The sequence below is a fragment of the Eleutherodactylus coqui genome, chromosome 6 (assembly GCF_035609145.1).
Source record: "Eleutherodactylus coqui strain aEleCoq1 chromosome 6, aEleCoq1.hap1, whole genome shotgun sequence".
Lineage (NCBI taxonomy): Eukaryota > Metazoa > Chordata > Amphibia > Anura > Eleutherodactylidae > Eleutherodactylus > Eleutherodactylus coqui.
This window is the reverse complement of record NC_089842.1, coordinates 65,898,991-65,919,832: the sequence shown is the minus strand read 5'-3', so window position 1 is coordinate 65,919,832 and position 20,842 is coordinate 65,898,991. Positions and strand designations below refer to the sequence as shown.

General features: G+C 47.2%; 1 protein-coding gene across 1 annotated transcript in view; it reads left to right on the top strand.

Annotated features, from left to right (window-relative positions):
* The first annotated feature begins 1,880 nt into the window (after positions 1-1,880).
* Positions 1,881-20,842, top strand: part of ZW10 (zw10 kinetochore protein) — a 45,807-nt gene continuing 26,845 nt past the window's right edge. Inside the window, exons 1-6 of the mRNA XM_066606917.1 lie at positions 1,881-2,090; positions 10,080-10,214; positions 10,935-11,036; positions 12,791-12,868; positions 18,645-18,804; positions 19,791-19,940. Of these exons, the coding sequence (XP_066463014.1) occupies positions 1,986-2,090; positions 10,080-10,214; positions 10,935-11,036; positions 12,791-12,868; positions 18,645-18,804; positions 19,791-19,940 (730 nt within the window). The 5' untranslated portion in view covers positions 1,881-1,985. The remainder of the gene's footprint in view (positions 2,091-10,079; positions 10,215-10,934; positions 11,037-12,790; positions 12,869-18,644; positions 18,805-19,790; positions 19,941-20,842) is intronic.

The window sequence follows — 20,842 nt, the reverse complement described above, 5'->3', positions numbered from 1 at the left end:
TGTTTCAGACCAGCTCCTGTTTCTGCAAGCAGAGTTGTGTCATCCGCGATGGAGATTGTTGACGTTTCTGCCACCTATTTTCACCCTGGTTTCCAATTCCTCTAGGTCCATTTTCGACATGATCACTTCCACATATAGGTTAAAGAAGAAGGGTGAGAGGATGGAGCCCTGTCGGACGCCTTTGTCAATCCCAAATTAATCTGTGTCCCCATAGTGGCTTCCTGAACTGCTTTGACTACTGATCTCAGTCTTTCCTGTATAATTTTGAGAAGGATCTTACTTGCATGTGGAATGAATGCTATTGTTTGGTAGTTGGAGAAATTCTGGGAGTCATCTTTCTTAGTAGAGGGATGAAGACAGATCTTTTCCAGTCGTGTGGCCATTGTGTGGATGCCCATACTGCCTGGCACAGCACTGTGATGGTTTTCATTGGCACTGACAACAATAGCTCTGCTGGTATGTTATCTATGCCTGGCGCTTTATTTTTGACTAGTTGTTTCATTGTCATAACCACTTCGGACTCCATAATGGAGGGCTCCAAGTCCACACGCTCCACCTTAGGCAATGGTCCAGTTATGCGGTTGCAGGCATATAGTTCCTCTGAGTATTCCCTCCACCAGGGGCGTAACTATAGTGGGTGCGTGGGATGCGGTTGCACCCGGGCCCAGGAGCCTTAGGGGGCCCATAAGGCCTCTCTTCTCTATACTGGGAGCCCAGTACTATAAAAAAAAGCATTATAGTAGGGGGCCCTGTTACAGATTTTGCACCGGGGCCCAGAAGCTTCAAGTTACGCCTCTGCCCTCCACCTATCCTTGATACTCGATTGGCCATTCAGTTCCTTCCCATTTTTACCTTTGATCATGCCATTGTGTGCCATGAAAGGATTCGGGCCATCTTGACCTATGAGAATAGGCCTCGCATATGGCCTTTCATGGCTTCTGCTTTGAATTGTTTGCAACACTCATTCCAGTCCATTTCCTTGCTGAACAATCGGCATTTGGTTGCTGAGCTTCATCTTTTTTGCCGGCCGCCTTTGCTGCTCTTCTTCTATCGGCTATTCTGAGGGTCTGCTCCGACAACCAATAGCATCATTTTTCCTTCCTCTTATAGGTGAGATGCTTACTGGCTGTTTCAGTAACTGTGGACTGAATTTTGCACCAAAGTTCCTCTGGATGCTTTTCTGATTTGTTTACCAGTATTTTAAATGTACTAAGTGAAATAAAGATTAAAACGAAAGGTTTTTTTTAAGACATATTCCCTTTCAAATACTCTTTATCTCCCAGTAAGTGTGATTTTGAAGGCAATACAGAAACTACAGAAAAAGAAAAGTCAACCCTTTAGAGCTACCTGGATTTCTGCAATGATTACTAATGAAGCCTTGGCGGGGTTCAGCAAGTGTTCATTACTTCCTCCAGGAGGCAGTACAGTTACTATGCTTTACTTTGCCACAGGGGGGCAGTGCATTACATGTACTTTGCTTTTCCATAAGAGAGCAGTGCAGTACAACTATGGGTACAAACCACTTTTTAACCTGTTATTATCCAAAAGGTCCTTCTGCTCCATAATCTGAACGACATTAACCCTATATACAGCATCTATAACCCGCTCTACCGTCCCATGACATTACCAGACTACACTTCCCAGCAGCCACTTGTTATAGTGACGTGTTATCCTGTATTCAGGTCGCTGAGGCCTCCGGGTATTGTAGTCTTTTTTGCTAAAAAGTTAATCTCTATAGACGGTTTATGGACTTCATATCCCATCGTCCTTTGCAAACACAAGCCAGGTTTAGCAGTCGTCAGCCGTGCCGCTATGCATGGCGGTTGTTGTAGGCTGTGAACTAAGATTCTTCCACGGGTAGACGAGCACACAGTCACTGCCGGACTACATTCCCCGGCATGCCTCGCTCAGTAGGTTGAATCCCTTGGTTTGAAAGCGGCCCCGTCAGCGCCCGGGACGGTGGAAGCTGCGAGTTGGCAGGCAGGATGGCGTCTTTTGTAACTGAGGTGTTGGCACATTCTGGGCGTCTGGAGAAGGAGGATTTGGGCACGAAAATCAGTCGTCTGTCTCGGAGGGTGGAAGAAGTGAAGGTAAGTGCTGTGCAGTAGTATATAGAAGTCCTTAAAGGCGCCGTCCAGGCATACAGCTGTATACAGGGGGCTTCTGTGGGACCCTGCAGCCTTCAGAAGAGGCTGGGGCGCCATATATATAACATACGTTACACCTTCGGTTGGAGCACTTGTAAACAATCCACATGGCTGCCGGCCGCCAATCCCATGAACTATATTGGCGTGTATACCCCTGTAATATGCGCCAAGATAGAACATGCTGCGATATATCTTGCACACACAACTTGTGCAATATGTGCGGGCGGCACTGTGTAACCCCATGGCCGCTTGCTGCAGCGTATTACGTAACTACTATACGGGCGGGTGAGAAAACCCTGAAGGCTCCGAATGCAGATGTGAACGGGGTCCGAAAAGGGGCATCGGATGGGAACAGAAAGCAAAACGACATGGGCACCAGGGTTAGGGGTGCGGTACGCACATCCACGGCGCACGCGAGCGCCCTGAAGAAAACGGCCAAGACGCTGGAAGCGATTGGTCTGCGATCAGGACTGACAGCCTGCGGGCGCTTCCACGTCTGCGTTATGAATTCCCCTTTAAATTCTTCCCGTCTGCTTAGTTTTTGGAGCCGAAAGCAGAGTTCCGTTTGTCCCCACATCGATTTCAGTGGGTTACACCCCCACCTTCCCAAAAAAAAAGCAACTTGATGAGAGGAAAAACCAGAACTGCTCTATTCCATTTGAATTTTCTCTTTCTATTCCAAAAACGGAGCAGGCAGACTAACTTCAAACGGAAATCCCTACCGTGGACGAGCCGTGCGGGGTGCAGCCTGAGTCCCGTTTTCAGCATGTCAGATGGGACTTTGGGATAAATGTATGAATGGACAGCCAGCGAGGTGTGAATTCAGACTACATGGGACAAGTGTTGGGCAAACGATCTCCGGGTGTTAGTGTATCTTGATGCCACCAGGAAGCTAGGGTTTTGACAGGGGGAACCACCTGTCACACCCCTGGCTCCCGATTGGGTGATGTCAGCAAGGTCCTAGCAGCACGCTGTGTATTGCTTGCTGGCTGCTGTGGACAGTTAGGGTTAGCGATGATGTTCCTTTAGCCTGACTTTATTAGTTGTAAATCATTGCATGTTACAAGATGGAAATATTAACAACTAATAATGTAAGCCTAAAAATAACATCAGCCCCCAACCCTAACCCTCCACGGCAGCCAGCAGTCAACACACAGGAAGCTGCAATACATCTAGCAGTGCTGTGGATATCCAGCCGGCGGCGTGCATGACATAACGGAGCTTTGAGGATCCGTGGAGACGAGGCGGGACGGGAGCTGTCAAGTCGGCGGTGAGCAGAACATGGAACAATTAACACCCGGGAAGCCGGGAGGGGACACCTGCAGTGGATATTTGAGGGCCGCTGATGGAAAAGCAGGAGCATTCACAGGGGACAGGATAATTTAACTGAGCTGCCAGGATCTGATGTCGAGCCTTCTCTGCAGCCAATCAGCTTCTGGGGCGTTACTAGGCAGTTAGTCTTGTCTCCACCAGGACTTCCTGGTGGCGTCAAGATACACTAATACCCGATGTCCGACATTCGTCCCATGCTGTCACACAGGAGCCAGTATCTCTGACAGAGCGGCCAGCAGGGTCGGGGCGGCTGCAAGAGATTTCTCTCCTTGTTCACTACAATGAGCTGAACGCTGATCGTTCAGTGTAAATAGCAGCCGTTCAGTACTGAACAGCCGCTATGTTATGTCAATGTAGAGGGGCGGGGAAGAGCAAGGAGAGAAATCTGCAGCCACCTGCTGTGAGCCTGCGATACTAGCTCCCATGCAGCATGAGGCTTTACAAAGAGTGTATTATTTGGCTGCTTTTAGCATGTGATGGCGGTAGAACAGGCGCCCCTGTGCGAGGGTTCCCCGTGGTCGCACCCCACCTATCTAGCATTTGTCACCTATGGGGTGTATAGGTAGAAAGTACTTTAGATCAGGTCCGCTTTTAGGTGAATCGGGGCTCTCTGACTAAGGCCTGTGTCACATGAGCGGATACGTATTTACTTTTTGCGTGCGCAAGAAAAAAAAACCGCACCGCTGCTGTCAGCCACTGAAACGGCCGAGCGGTTTAATGGCTTTAATATGAGTTCTTTCACTGCGCAAATGTGCAGGAAAATGGAGCTTGCTGCGTTTTATTTTGAGCAACCGCCGTGCGCTCGCCAAATGTGTACGCGTGAACAAACCTATTGAAGTCAATGGATTCTATGTTCTGTGTATGGCGAACACAAAAGTTCCATGCACAAGTATGTCCGTGTGATGCTTCTCAATGAGGAACTCCGCACGCGCTATAAGTGATGCGTCGCTACTTATTTTTTCTATGTGTGGATTTCAAATCTGGGCTCTGCAGACTACGGCCCGGGAAACACGGACTCTGCGTCAAATTACTGGCATGTAACCATACCCTAAGAGGTGTTTAAAAAAAAAAAAAAAAGGGAGTGCTGGGCTGGTTTCACATGGGCGAGAATCTCGTGCAAGTTTCGTGGCTTGCGAAACGCACAAAACACGTGCGAATATTAACTACAGCACAGCGATGCTGCGAGGAAAAAATTGCGGTGTGCACTTTTTTTTTTCCGTGTTCTTCGGATTGCATCGCCTACTGATTTCAATGGGACCTTAAATACATCGCTTGGCTTATCGCGTGTGAAACGATCAGACTTTGACAGAAGCGATACGAAGAGTATTTGACTGAAAATCGCCTTGCGTCTGCGGGTAAAACGGACGTTGGTGAGCGCTATATCAGGCCCAATACCGCCTGACAACCCGGTCAGCGCTGGAGGCGCTCTCCGTGCCGATGGCGTTGTGTGTGGGATTTTCCGATTGGCCTCTCAGTAATTAGAATTGATCCTTTTTCTAGCGCCTGTGTGCTCTGCAGGATGCTCCGCAGACTATCACTCCCTTCAGCCCCTGTAGTCCGTAGGGCTCACCGTCTAATGTCCGGATTGGGGTCTGTTCACACGTGGTGGATTTACTACTCGTTTTCACCAGTTTTTTAACCATTTGGTGCAGATTTTGATGCGGATCCGCAGCCATCATCAAACCTTCACAAAAAAGGTGAACCCTGCTGCAGAATCGTGCCACAATCTGCACCAAGTGCTCTGGGTTTTGAGGCAGGTTTTGGTGCGAAACTGCCTTGGAAGATCCGACACGTGTGACGCAGCCTTAAAGGGGTTTCTGGAGTCCGGGCCCGTCCACACTGTCTTCTGCACCACTTAATGTACGGACCTCTGACGTGTGTGTATGATGCACCGCGGTCAGGCCGGGCCGCACTTCAGAAGCCCCTGGTGCAGAACACAGTATGGAGGAAGGAGCAAACAATGGGGGGCAGATAATGGCATACCATAAGGAAGGAACGTGTGCTCGCCTTTCCTACGGCTTTCCCCGTCCAGTAGCGCCGCTCACCTGGTTAGCTGAGTGATGAACAGCTTGTGATCGTTGGGGTCGCGGGTTCAAATCTGACCAAGAGCAACATCTGCACAGAGAGGCTTATACTGCTGTGTGCTGGATGTAGTAGCCTGAATAGCCAAGTTGGAAGCCTCTGTTGGGGAATCTGAGCCCTTTCTCGTATTTTTTCGCAACTTATTTGTGCTGTGAACATGGCTTACATTTTCCTATACTCTTCTGCGCATGCAGGGCCCGTGACCCCTCCCCCAGATGTGTTCTTTCCTCCGTGGTTTTGCACTTTATAATCGCGCATCCTTTTGCATATTTGCGCTCCTCATAGACTTCTATGGGACTATTTGGTAAGCAAATGCGCACAAAATAGAGCAGGTTCTTTTTTTGTGCGCACGAGAAAAGGGGAAAAGAGAATGAACGGATTGATATAAATGGGTTCTATTTTGTGGATTTTGCGCATGTTCATATATCCGTGTACAGCCGCCCTTCGGTCACGCTCACACAGCCCGCATTTTACCACGGTTAGCGGTACAACGCCGCCATTGATTTCAATGCGGTCCGCAGACTGGCACGTTAGAAGCGCTACGATTTTCAAGCGCTATCCGCTCTATTTTCGTGCGTTTTAGCGCTTAACAAACCCTATCACAATCATACAGCAGTTTTTAACGCACCGTAACATATGTTCAAAAACGCAGTGCGAAACCACGATGAAACGCAGCGCTTTCAGATGTAACGCTTTGTGAATGCATGTCTGAAGCCGCCCTTATTCTTGCTAGTAACGCCGATGGCTTCCATTGTATTCACGGAGCCCGTCGGTGTGGATCTATCTGTGGTGGGCCGCAGTCCCTGGCAGGCGGTTGGTAACGTGACGCCAGTAATGTCATGTTACTATATCCAGCTGTGACACATGCTTCTGCCCGGAGGAGCTCGGCGGCAGCAGTAATCATGGCAGCTGCTAACCAGACCTGTTCTAGTAAAACTTTTACCGGCTCTTCAATTGTATAATGGATGGCAATTATAGGATTTTTAGGGCCGCCTGCACACGACTGCGTTGGATTGCGCTTGCGGGATGCGACCCTGTGCCCCCCCATACCTGTCCGGATTCTTTTCCTCTGTGCTGCAGATAGGCTGGCGGACATGCGCAGTACATATTTGACCACACCGTCGCTAGACGATGATGCGGATCCCGCAGATCCCACAGCCTTTTTGCAATGATTGTAGAAGGGCTGCGGGACGGACGGCTTGCATTGACTTCAGCCTGCAATAAAATAGAGCATGCTGCAAATGTTTTTTTTTTTCTTTTTTTTCCTGTGAGCAGAAAATCGCTGTTGATTTCCACTCAAAAAGCATTATTCCGTAGCGTGCTATGGCGGTACTTGCTGTGGAGTCCGGAGGTGGACGCCTGCTCCTGATTCTGCAGGGTGAATCCAGCCGTGTGCATCTGGCCTAACTGGTGTCACCTTATTAAAGTGACGTTCCCCCTTTGTACATCGGACTGTATAGCTGGTGATGATCCGTCCGTTGTCTCTGTATCTTTAAGCATCTGGTTGTTCTACGTTTTGTTGCTGCCTGGAAACCACCAGCAAGCAGGCCGCCACATCATACAATGTCATATGTGATTATGTAGGACAGGCCTATTATAGAGCCTTCACACCTGCTCTATAATAAGTCTTCCGCTGTTTTATAGGAGTTGACAATCCCTACTCCTCCGCACGGGACTTATGTTTGTAAGCGATATACTTGCTGTATAAATCTGGTAACTTCGGGCTTTTATCACCGATATGATGAAATAATCAGGGATTAAAAACACAAAATTACATTTGGAATACAAAACTTCACCAAACTGTAAGGCCGGCTCCCACGGGCGGACCGGAGTCCAGCTGTGAGCCCGGCCGGTGACCCTGCGTACCTTATTTTCTTGTCTTGCGGGTGACTGCGGCGGCTCGCCGGCGGTCATGCGCAGTACAGGGTTTTTCTTTGGAACATTTGTGATGACGCAGACATCTGCGCCCCATACACAATGGTAATTGCGTATGGGCTACGGGTCAGACGGCTTCTATAGACTTCAATGTGGGCCATCTGCAGCAAAATACACCACACTCCGATTTTTCTTCTGCTCACGGAATATGCAATTCCTATTTGAGAGTGTGAACGAAAAATCAAATTTACATGCTTTTTTTTGTTTGTTTTTTAATTTGCTGTGGATGCCGATCACGGATTTCACAATTGGAATCCGCCGTGTGAGCGCGGCTTGTCTGCAATACACAATATGTTTAGCAAGTGAGGAGAAGATTTCAACAAAAACGTAGGGAACATTTGTGCAGTCAGAAATAATATCGCCTCCATCACGGACGACCTCACGCCTCATCCAGGTATCTTTTATTATATATACCGGTGTGTATATAGCAGTCTGTACGTCTCTACCAACTCCACCAAAATGGGACTGCTTCCCTGGTTTTAACCTTCACAATTGCTCCCAATTTCGAGTGGGCGGTCCCCACCACCCTGTGGGAATGGCTGTTGGGACGTCTGACACTGGTGGAGATTGTCCACCTGACAATAGAGTTGCATTTGGCTATGAAATGGACGGGAGACATTGTGGGCAACCGTGTGTGCGTGATGCCGCCTGCTCCGCTTGGCGGAGGACATGACCGGTCCCCTGTAAGGATTCTCCAGATAGTCTATTTGCTGGAGTTTTTTTTTTTTTTTTTTTAAAAAAGGAAAGAAAATTTGAATGGGTTTTTTTTTTTTTTTTGGGTACTACCTGTCTTTGGTGTTTTTCCTATAGAGAAGCCTATAGGAAAAAGCGCAGTTCCCAGAGCATGCTGCAATTGGGGGACAAACACACCATGGACCCAAATAACACAGCAAAAGTGAGGCAAAAAAAGCGTCACTACAAAAAATACCACGTTGGGGCATTTCATATTTTACTCTTGACCTACAGCATATACAAGCGGGTCCCAGAGGTGAACCCTTCTTGTATCTCCGTATCGGGGGTCCCTGTCCCACCACATCCAGGTTGTGGCTGAGTATATAGGTGGGCAGGGTTATGGGAACGGCCGAGATCGCTGTGCTACAGTCTTTCCATATCTCCCGAGAAGCACGGTGAGTCCAGCAGTTCCCTCCGTTCAGTTGCTACGTGGATGGGGGAACGTCATCCTGGAGATGGGTGGAGGTCCTACAGGAGGTACCGGCACCCATCAGATGTGTCCAAGCAAGGAATATTGCTTTTAAGGATTTGGAGCCAAAAACAGTAGCAAAACTTCACACTTTTAGTTATAGAGCTAATGAGCCTCACGTACCAAGAACTATGGTAGTAGCATGCAGCAGCCTTACAGGCTTTTCTTTGTTTACCTATAGTTGCCATTTTTGCAAAAGTGTCAACATGATGGGCGGCCATATTGCTGCACTTCATAAACTTACAGGTGGAATCCGGCCTGGAAATCTCGCGGTCTGGCTGCACTGAAAAAAAAGGGCAAGATTTCCGCCAAGAAAGCCCTGTTTCAAAAACCGTGGCACATAGCTGCGGGTTTTGGAGTGGCCTGGCCCGCGTGCTTCTCCGTTGCGGCCGGTGCTCCCATAGAGGGAATCCACGGCGGAGCGCCAGCTTTGCCGCGGCGGATTGGCAGTCCCGTGTCGACGATATTTCTGAGAAATCTCATCCACATGGCTGGTTAATCCTGAGATTAGTGTCCGCCGGCAGATTTGCCATGGCGAAATTCTGGGCAGAATTTCCGCGGCAAATCCACCCTGTGTGAACCTAGCCATATAATCCTGACAGATGGATGACTAATACCGTCACTGGGTAGAAGTGAAAGTGAAAAACTCTAGAAGGAAAAGACTGATGATAAGCGGACGGTAGGATATATTATCCAACTTCTCTTTTATTAAGTATATTAAAAACCAGCAAAGGATACGCATTTCGGGGGGATCCTCTTCAGTTACGCTGGGTGGGACAGTGACGGCGCTGGGGACAGCAGAAGTGGAAGATGGCATCTGTCCCCGGCTCCTTCCACTTCTCCTGCTGTCCCCAGCTCCATCAGGCTGGGTTCACACAGGGCGGATTTGCCGCGCGGAATTTGGCCACGGCAAATCCGGCCGCTAATCTCGGGATTAGCCAGCCATGTGGACGAGATTTCTCAGAAATCTCGTCCACACGGGACGGCCAATCTGCTGCGGTAAGTCCGGTTGAAACCGCGGCCGCTGCAGCCGCGGTTTCAGAAGATGCAGCATGTCTATTTACTTTTCTTTTTTGTTTATTTTCGGCGCGGCCGCGCTCTCCTCTATGGAGCGCCGGCCGCAACGGAAAAGCGAGCGGTTCTCCCAGCGGAAATCTCGCGGTTTTTGCTGCAGCCGAACTGCGAGATTTCCGACGAGAATACGCCCCGTGTGAACCCAGCCTCACTGTTCCACCCAGCATGACTGAAGAAGGGTACCCTTCTCCTTTCCTACTGGGTAAAGTGAGCCAATGTGACGGTGCTTGTAAGGTCCCATAATGTTTTGGGAACTAACTCCCTTATTAAAATGTCGGGTTTTATTATAGCCATTTTTATCTTTGCAGGGTGAAGTTTGCGACATGATTAATAAGAAGTACGACGAGTTCCTCCCCGGCATGCAGAGCGCTGAAGACCTCGTGGCACAAGTAAACAATCTCAACAGGGATGTGGAACTTCTAAAGTCAACAATAGAGAATGAGGTGAGCGCTGGAGTCTGTGCAGCGGGGCTTATAGAGGGGTCCGCAGCAGACCATGGGGTATATGGGGAGGGGTGGTCGTCATGGGGGGAATACCTTACAAGTAGCGCATCAACCAGCAAATCCTTGATCCTTATCTAAAAATGGAGGAGGACCTGTCCTCGTGTCAGTGGGATGGCTGCGTAGTCCTGCTTACTCCAGCGATGTGTTCCTTTAGGTCATACTAGACCCTGTTCCTCTCTATGGGCTCTTAGATTTGGCTCCTGATGCTGTGAATGTAAACAAATAGGTAAAAGACAGCACCTCTAGAATGGAAGAGTCAGTGGAATGTAAGAAAATACACCGGAGGGGACTCGTCTGGTGTGGGCCACCTGACCTAAAAGGCAGGCCCTCACAGCTATGGTCCCTGCAGATGTAGACACGATGGACGTGACACTCTGTCAAAGAGACGTCCATGGGGGGAGGGGGGGGGACGCAATAGGCGCGGGTCCAAGATACTCCTAGAGGTCTCGATTCAGTGGATACGCAGGTGGCGAGGACAAAACAATAAATTCCTGCGCTCAGAGGGTCCATCAATGGAAGAATCTGGAATTGGGTATAATAAACTAAATGGGTGCTTACTTTAGGGTCGTGTTTTTTTTTTTTAAACACTTGATACGCTGATTTCGTACATGTGAATGATGAAATATATACGTGAATGCAAAAATATTTCTGTTTATTCAGGTTCAGAATGAACTAAAAGTGGCCATCAGTGAATTCACAGAACTGAAGCATCAGCTGGAGAAGAACACCATGATCCTGGGAGTGCTGGGGCAGCTGCAGGAGGTCTGGGCACGCTTTATGGTTATGGCTGCTCCTGTGTGGATGTAACCTTAGTCTCTTCAAACACTGTCTTTTTCTTGTCCATGTCATTGGGGGATGCAGAGATCTTGGGGTATAGCTACTGCCACTGGGGGGGCAACACAAAGTACAACAAAAGTGTTAGTACCTCCAAGCGAGCTGTGCCTCTCTTGCGGGCACTGAGCTCCATCATTAGAGCAGTCGTATCACTGGTAGTCTCAACAGCTGACTTGACTACAAGTCAGGGGTATCGGCCACTCCATGATGTTCAAAAAGTATCTATCTAATCTGGGCATCATTGTATCTTCCCAGCAAGGGGGATAAGTCCTTCATGGACGTCTCCCCATCTGCCATGACTACGTGGCTGTATAGTGCATCATATAATGTGCTACTACCAGTATCGGCATCAGACGTAACTATGCAGTCATCGCAGCCTGCTTGTAGTTATTGCCTTCTTGCTGGACTCTTTCTACATGATCTAGTGGCTAGTTTGGGTGCAAAGGGTTTGCAGGTGGTAGTACACTGCCTGCGCTCACCTCTTCTCCTTTTCGGCCCCGTGGGTATTGCTTTACGTCGTCCCAGGGTCTCTGTGTCCCCCAATGACATTGACGAGAAAACAGGATATTTGTTACCATAAAATCCATCCCTCGTCGCATTTATTGGGGGACACAGAACCCCCTCCCCCCCCCCCCCCCCAATTGTTTGTCGTTTTGGTAGCTGGCTTGCAGCTACCGCAGAGATTTTCCAAACCTTTTTCTTATGGTTCATTTACGTTGGCCGATATTTGTCTAAACGAGCGCACGAGCAGATAAGGGTGCTGCTAGTTGCTTGTGCAGAGCGCTTAGACAGGCAGATCATCGCTGAGAATCGCTCACTTCTCGCTCAGTGGTCCCAGTGATGCACTGAGCGAGGAGCGTTTAGTCGCAGCGAGAAGTCAGCAAACCAGCGATGACTTTTATGTTGGTTCAAACTGAGTGACAAGCGAAGAGTAAACGAGTAGTGCGCGATGTTTTGCATTTAGACGTAACGCTTATCGCACATTTTCATTCGTTTGAACGAATTTTGCACGACAGTCGTTACGTGTAAATGGCCCTTTAGGTTCTGACCAGGTTCCCTTTGTTTTATGGTTACGCTTTGTATCTATTGACTTCTATGGCTAATTGGTTCTCTCCTACTGCTTATATACAAGCTGATTAAAGGGCTATTTACACGTAACAAGTGTTGCGCAAAATTCATTCAAACGGACGAAAATGCGCGATAATCGTTACCTCTACATGCAAAGCCATCGATCTCTATCCGTTTACTTTTCACTCAGTTTCACCCAACATAAAAATCAGCGCTGGTTCGCTCCCTTCTTGCTGCGTCTAAACGCTCCTCGCTCAGTGTCACATAGAATTTGAAGAGCTGAGTGAGAGGTGAGCGATTTCTTAGCGATGATCTGCCTGCCTAAATGTTTGACGGTGACGTCACTCGCTCGTGCGCTTGTTGAGACTGCGGTTGTCCCGTGTAAATGTACCATTAGCTAAATGAGGCTTATCAATGGTGTAATAGTTCTAAAAGACCTTTATGTTGGACAACTTCACCATCAGCCTGCGGGGACTCTGTGCCTTACTATATAGTTATCTCTCTGTGTATTGGCTCTGCTCTTTTTACTGTTCTCTTATGTTTTACCGCACACTATATAATAACCCGTCCGGTGGTTTACACTTCATCCTTTAACATGTTGTGTTTTCTTTCAGTTCAATAACGCCATAGACAAATATAACACTGCATTGTCTGAGAGGAACTACATCACTGCTGCTGAGCAACTCGAGAAGGTAACTCTTGTGTTCTGGGACTTTAATATTGATGACCTAGCTTGATGGGAGTCCTGGAACTACTATAGCCAATGTAGGGCAACCACGAACAGCACTGCAAACTCTGCAATCCAAGTGAACGGGACTGCATGCGCTACCATTCCAGGTCACTGCTCAGCGTACGGAGCCGGCCTGGTCTGATGCAACTGAAGCTCTAGCAAACAGCTGATGGGTTGGGGGTGCTAGGAGACCGACTCATCAATATGATATTGAAGATCTAGCTTAAAATCATGGGTGCCTACATATAATATTACCCCAATGAGTAACCACAGAACAATCCGCTGTTCGTTACAAAGAAAAAATGTAGCCTTTATTAAATTGTTAAAAACGGAGACAAAAAGGAGGAGCAATAGCATACACCCTATATCATCCTAATGTGACCAGTAACCATACAGGGTATCCGCTGTGAAAGGGGTGAACCCGTGATGGATTTTCTTCCAAAGGTAACCTATTTTGACTTTAATTTAGGGTAAAAAAAAAAAACAGGAAAAATGCATGAAAAAGAAGACTTGTGAAATAGATTAATATCACATCCGGCACTGGTTAACCCCTTAGGGGCAGGTGCTTCATTTTGTTAGTGCTATAGGGTGTATGTAATGGTTCATTCACACGTAACCATTCTCACTCAAAATTCGTTCAAACGAATTAGAGCAATAGCTGTTTACTTTTTGTTAATTTTCAAGTGATTGATGGCCATCACCCAAAAAGAAAGATCCAAGATGCCCGTATGCTCTTGGTGCATATGGATGTGATAGAGGAGTGACCTCAGGATGGCGGATACAGCACACCCATGTTATACATTGTCAGCCGTCTTATTTGATTGACCAGTGTGTAATACTATACAAATTATATGGTAAAGCATTTCTTGTCGATGACTGCTGATCACTGGTGGTTCCAGGGACGGGTGGATCAACGGGTCCCTGGGGTGCCGATCTTTAGAGAAGGGGTTGTTCGCTTTAACCCCTTAACGACCAGCCCATAGTGTTTTTACGTCCTCCCGAAGTGGGCTCTATTCTCTGAGGACGTAAAAACATGCTTCCTGCAGAGAATAGTGCCCCTCGGGCTGTGGACGTGACAGCTCCATGCTGTCGGTGTCCGCAGGTAGCTGACAGCATGGAGCTGTCATCCCGGGCTGTTCGGAGCCCCCCCCCGGCATTGCGATCGGCGCTATGCAATGTATAGCGCCGATCGCAAAAAAAGTAAATAAAAGTACATAAAAGTTAAAGATTCAGCTGCTCTGATGGATCGGATCCATCGGAGCAGCTGAAATTACTCACCCAGGTCCTGCACGCTGCTCCCCGCTCTCCTGCCGCTCCGGGGCCCGAAGCCGGTCTTCTGCGCATGCGCGCCAGGCGGCATTACGTCAGCCGCATGCGCAGAAGGCCCGGCGGCGCGGGAGATTTAAAATCTCCTGGCTCCCGGCTCCTGTAGGTAGCCGGGAGGCAGGAGATGTCAGCGGGGACTGCGGTGAGCGGTCCCCGGTACCGCGATCGCCGTTATCCAATGGTTAGCGGCGATCGCGAAAAAGTTAAAAAAAAGTTTTAAAAAAGTCAGTTTCACCTCCCCTCATGGATCGGATCCATGAGGGGAGGTGAAAATACTCACCCCCAGTCCTCAGCGGTGTCCCGATGTCCCGGGACCCGAATCCCCGTCTGCGCATGCGCGCCCGATGATTGACATCGGGCGCGTGCACAGACGGGCTCGAGCCCCGGGGAATTTAAAATCCCTCTGCTTCTGGCTGCCATGTGTAGCTAGGAGCAGAGAGATTATACCGGGGACATGATCACTGTCATCCAATGGAGGACAGTGATCATGTAAAGTGAAAAAAAAGTGTAAAAAAGTAAAAAAAAAAAAAGTAAAAAAAAGTTTTTAAACGTTTAAAAAGCGTATGTTTCATCTCCCCTCATGGATCATATCCGTGAGGGAGGATGAAAGTACGTACCTAAGGCCCCCAGATTTATCCGCGGACCTTACCACAGCTTCTGCACACGCGCCCGTCGCCAAAATGGCGGGCGCATGCGCAAAAGCTGTGGATTGCCAGTATAATTTAAATTCTCCCTGCTCCTGGCTACAAAACGTAGCCAAGAGCATGGAGATTTAATGGGGGTCCGCGGTGAGCGGTTCCTGGTCACGTGTTCGCCATTATCCAATAATGGCGATCACGTAAAAGTAAAAAAAAAAATTTGAAGTTTCATCTCCCCTCACTGATGCGATCGGTGAGAGGAGATGAATCTTTTTACCGGAGGCCTGCGTATTTGAACCCCGACGCGATCTTCCTCCGTGGACCTTCCAGGATTCTGCACATGCGATTGCCGGCAAAAAGCCGGACACATGCGCAGGAGTCAGGGAGCCCAGGAAACTTAAAATCTCCTTGCTCCCGGCGACCAACGGTCGCCGAGAGCCTGGAGCAGTGACGGGTGGCCTCGTTGAGCGGTCCCCGGTCACGTGATAAAAAGGTAGCGATCTACCATAGGCCGGTCTCACATGACCGGATAGGAATGACGGATTCCGCATGCGTCTGATCCGTGGTAATACGCAGATCAATCGCATTGGATTACACAATTCCGCTCACATTAGCGGGTCAGAATTGCGTAATCCACTCGCAGAAAAGAGAACGCAGCAGGTTCTATTTTACTGCGGAATCGGCAACATAGAGCCCATTGTGCTCCATGGTCGCGGATATACCCGCAGTCCATACGCAACTACCTTGTATACGGGCTGCGGGTACCCGTGTCATCGCTAAGCGACGGTGCGGGAAATACAAACAAAGGTGTACTGTGCATGACCGCCTGTGTGAGTAGGCAGTTATGCGCAGTACATTACGCAGCCGTACGCAGGGTCACAGCCGGGCTCACAGATGGGATCCGCCGGGCCCTCCGCAAGCGGATTCCGCCTGCACCCGCGTGAACCCGGCGTTATTCAGACAGCTACCTGTGATACGTATTTTACAAGAAGCCCCGGGAACGCTCGCTTTCCTGCAGTTCCAGGAGCACCTTGTTGAGCGCCTTCTGTGTGAGACCGCCGCACCTCATCAAGCTTACGGAGACTCACGGAACGCCACTTTTTACACCCCATACCCGCCACTGAGGTCATGAAATACCCCCAAAAAGCATGAGAGGGGGGGGGGGGATACCCGGTTTTATTGCCCCATGGGCCCATTCCAACCAGCCTCCGTAATTACCCCTGTCTTCGGAAATACTACACAGTTCACATTTTTACTTTTATCTAAGATTTGCGAACGCCAAAAAGGGCGTGGAGGGGGAGGGGGGGAATTTTTAGGGAGTCAATCTTTATTCTGTACAAATAAGCAATGGGGCCTGGAATGTATTCAGTTGTGCCCTAAAATCCAACGGGTGTTCCGTCCTTTATAGGCCTTGCCATGCGTCCTGTAAGTAGATTAGGGCCACAATGGGTATGTTTCTGAACTCGGGACAAACGGGGGTATCCATTTTGGGGTGAACGTCTTCATTCCTATGTACACTGTACAAAAAAACTGTTTTTAAATTGAAAAAATTGCCAAAAAAATTGAAAATCGTAACTTTTTCCTTCTGCTTTGCTTAGATTCATTCAAATACTGTGGGGTCAAAATACGCAGTACACCCCTAGATGAATTCGTTAAGGGGTCTAGTTTTCAAAATGGGGTTATTTGAGGGGGTTCTTTATAGTTTTGGCCGCTCAATGGCTCGATAAGTGGGCAATGGGGCCTGAAATTTATTCAGTGGTACCCTGAAATCCAACGGGTATTCCTTTCATTGTAGGCCTAGCCATGGGTCCTGTAAGTCTATTAGGGCCACAATGGGTATGTTTCTGAACACGGGACAAACAGGGGTATCCATTTTGGGGTGAAAGCCTTCATTTATATGTGTGCTGTACAAAAAAAACTGTTTTTAAATTGACACAATAGCCCAAAAAATGAAAATCCTATTTTTTTCCTTTTGCTTTGCTTGAATTTATTCAAAAACTGTGGGGTCAAAATATGCAGTACATCCCTAGATAAATTCGTTAAGGGGTCTAGTTTTCAAAATGGGGTCATTTGTGGGGGTTCTATATGGTTTTGGGCGCTCAAGAACTCTACAAGTGGGCAATGGGGCCTAAAAGGACTTCAAGCAAAATCTATGTTCTGAAAGCCACCGATTACTCCTTTTATTTTGGGCCCCGTTGTGCATGCGGACATAAGATTAGGGCCACAATGGGTATATTTCTGAAAACAGCACAAACAGGGGTATCCATTTTGGGGTGTAAGTCTTCCTTCATATGTGTGCTGTACAAAAAAAGCTGTTTTTAAAATGACAAAATTGCCAAAAAAACAAAAATCCAAATTTTTTCCTTTTGCTTTGCTTGAATTTATTCAAAAACTGTGGGGTCAAAATGCGCAGTACACCCCTAGATAAATTCGTTAAGGAGTCTAGTTTTCAAAATGGGGTCATTTGTGGGGGTTCTCTATGGTTTTGGGCGCTCAAGAACTCTACAAGTGGGCAATGGGGCCTAAAAGGACTTCAAGCAAAATTTGTGTTCCGAAAGCCACCGGTCGCTCCTTTCATTTTGGGCTCCGTTGTGTATCCAGACATAAGATTAGGGCCACAATGGGTATGTCTCTGAACACGGGACAAACAGGGGTATCCATTTTTGGGTGCAAGTCTTCCTTCATATGTGTGCTGTACAAAAAAAGCTGTTTTTAAAATGACAGAATTGCCGAAAAAACGAAAATCACAATTTTTTCCTTTTGCTTGATTTGAATTCATTCAAAAACTGTGGGGTCAAAATATGCAGTACACCCCTAGATAAATTCCTTAAGGGGTCTAGTTTTCAAAATGGGGTCATTTGTGGGGGTTTTCTATGGTTTTGGGCGCTCAAGAACTCTACATGTGTGCTATGGGGCCTAAAAGGACTTCAAGCAAAATTTCTGTTTTGAAAGACACTGACTACTCCTTTCATTTTGGGCCCCGTTGTGGACTCAGATATAACAATAGGGCCACAATGGGTATATTTCTGAACACGGGAGAAATAGGGGTATCCATTTTGGGGTGTAAATCCTGATTTTCATGTAAACTATAGGAAAAAAATGTCTTTAAAATGACAGATTTGCAAAAATATGAAATTTTACTTTTTCTCCTCTAAATTGAATTAATTCCTGAAAAAAAACTGTGGGGTCAAAATACTCATGACACCCCTCAGTGAATACATTAAGGGGTGTAGTTTTTAAAATGAGGTCATTTGGGGGGGTATCTATTATTCTGACACTCATGAGCCTTTCCAATCTCGGCTTGGTATAGGAAAACAAAGTGTTCCTCAAAATGCTAAAAAGTAATGTTAAATTTGTACGTCTCCTAAATAGTTAAAAAAAAACGAAAGTTTTTCCAATGTGCGCCCAAAATAAAGTAAACGGGTGGAAATATAAATCTTAGCAAAAATTTCTATATTATGTTTGCACATATTTAAGATATTGCAGTTGGAAATGTGAAAAAATGACGATTTTTTCAAAATTTTCCCAATTTTGGCGCTTTTAATAAATAAACACAATTTCTATCGGTCTATTTTTTCCGCCTAAATGAAGCACAACATGTGGCGAAAAAACAATGTCAGAATCGCTTGGATATGCAAAACCTTTCTGGTGTTTTTCCATGTTAAAGTGACACATGTCAGATTTGCAAAATTTGGCCTGGTCATTAAGGCGCAAACAGGCTTGGTCACTAAGGGGTTATAGTATTTGAAATTTATTTATTTTTTTAAATCAAAGGCGCAAAACTGTCTGAAAATCCTCAAGTCCCGGAAAGGCTTTGAACTGAAGGTGCTGAAATCTCTGGGAATAGAGCTCACCGTGCAGAAGCAGAACATGTTGTACCACCTCGGGGAGGAGTGGCAGAAGCTGGCAGTGTGGAAGCTGCCTCCATCCAAAGGTACCAACCTCTATGGAATGGCAGGTCAACATTAAATGCAAATGCAGCGGATTTGTGCCAGTAAAATCCACAGTGAATGGCACTGCTAGGCACGTGGGTGAGATTTTAACCACTGCACCAAGACTGACCTGTGATGCAGATTCTTGAATCTGGGACATGCTGGCTCCTGTTGCTAATTTTCATAGCAGACGTCAGCGCTTTAACTGTAGTGGAGAGAAAGTCACAGTAAATCTGCATGTTCCACATGTGGGTTGTGCTGTGGATTCACCCTGGAAATATCTGTTCTAAAGGATGGAAGCGATCAGCCAAACATTGAATGTATTTTTAATGTGGTTGTCCAGGATTAGAACCACCTGGCTGGGTCTCTTCTGCAAACAGCACCACACCTGTTCGCAGGTTGTAAGTAGTATTGCAGCTTGTCCCCATTCACTTCTGTTGTGCTATAGTAGACACAACCGATGGACACGTGGTGCTTTTTTGGAAGAAGGTGGCTATGTTTTTCTAGTCCTTGACCACTGCTTTACGCGTTTTACCTGATTTACTCGCGGTTTGTGCGCTCTTACGGTCTCTTCCTAGTCCTGTTCCGGGTCAGACTTTCATTCATGGCCATGGATGATCAATTTACCAATTGCATTAGGTACAGATGTAACAAATAGCGATGCAGATTGTTAATACGCCTGCTAAATTATTATCCAGTAACAGCTGACTGGGGGACGCCTGTCCTTTGTCACCGCAACAGCTGAAGAGCAGGGTTTATATGTGACGTCCAGCTGAGCACGCTCCCCACAACTCCTCTCACTGAGGGGTGGACCGCGGCCCCTCATTCCACTGATTTGTTTTTGGACCTCTATGTTGTGCTCAGTCGTCTGTCTGGATATAACCCAGTCCTGATGATAACCCGAATGCTGCGCTCTGCCGCCTCTTCCCTTTTTGTATTGGACTATGCAGGGAATTTACTTCTTTATCACTTGTCTCTTTTGTTGCAGATTACTCAAGTTTGGAAATGATCTTGAAGACGGAGCTGCACCTCTGCACTCTGCCATCGAATGATGAAACCAGTTCTGCACCCATACTGGGATCCGTCCTTCAGGCCCTGGCCATTCTGGGAGAGCTAAACACAAAGATGAAGTTTTTCAGTAAGACCCTTATGTAAAGCCCACCAATCATTAAATCAGATGAAACGTGGAGCTGTTGTAAGATTACGGCTGGCATTCTTCAGTGCAGACTACAGTAATAGAAATAAGGTGGCAGCATCCAATGGTGCAAAAAAATCCAATGCGTTTATTTTCCCATAAGCTTTGGATTTTTTTGCACCATTGGATGCTGCCACCTTGTTTCTATTACTGTTGTCTTTGGGATTGGATCCGTACCCTGGTGGTTGTTGCATCTTAAGACTGTGTCCCAGCCGTATGGCTATAGGAGTGCTGCTTCTGTGCATACACTTGTCCCTTCAGTGCAGACTAGATGGGGTGATCGCTGCTAAAGGGAGATCTACAGGTTATTCACTTTTAGGGTTCGCTTTCGTTTTTTGCCTGCATTGTGGAGGTTTGCGCAATAAGACACAAGCGGCACAACTGCTTGTGCATTATTAGTTTAGTCAGATTGTGTTTGATTACTGTAGCTCTGGGCCCGTCCTTACTGTCATATGGTCGTCCATCAAACGTACACATCGTTTACTTAAAAAAATAGATGAAAATGTAGTGTTCCAGGAACTAATAGGCTATAGTGGGTTAACCGTAATGATGCATGCTTTTGACTGTTTAGCCAAGCAAGCGTTTCCGTCCTTTTTTTTTTTTTTTTTTTTACGCTTTGCAGTCAGTGGGAAATGTATGGGTTTGTATATGCGTTTCCCACATACATTAAAACATATATTGCGCATACAATTTAAAAGCTTAACGAATGAGGGGGGTACCCAAAAGAAACAGGAATTCACTTTTGAAACTTCAGTACTTCTGCCCCCCCCCCTTTTTTTTTTTTTTTTGTTTCACCTCTTCTACAGCGGTAAAACGTATTCCTTTTTGAAGCCTCTTATAACCCA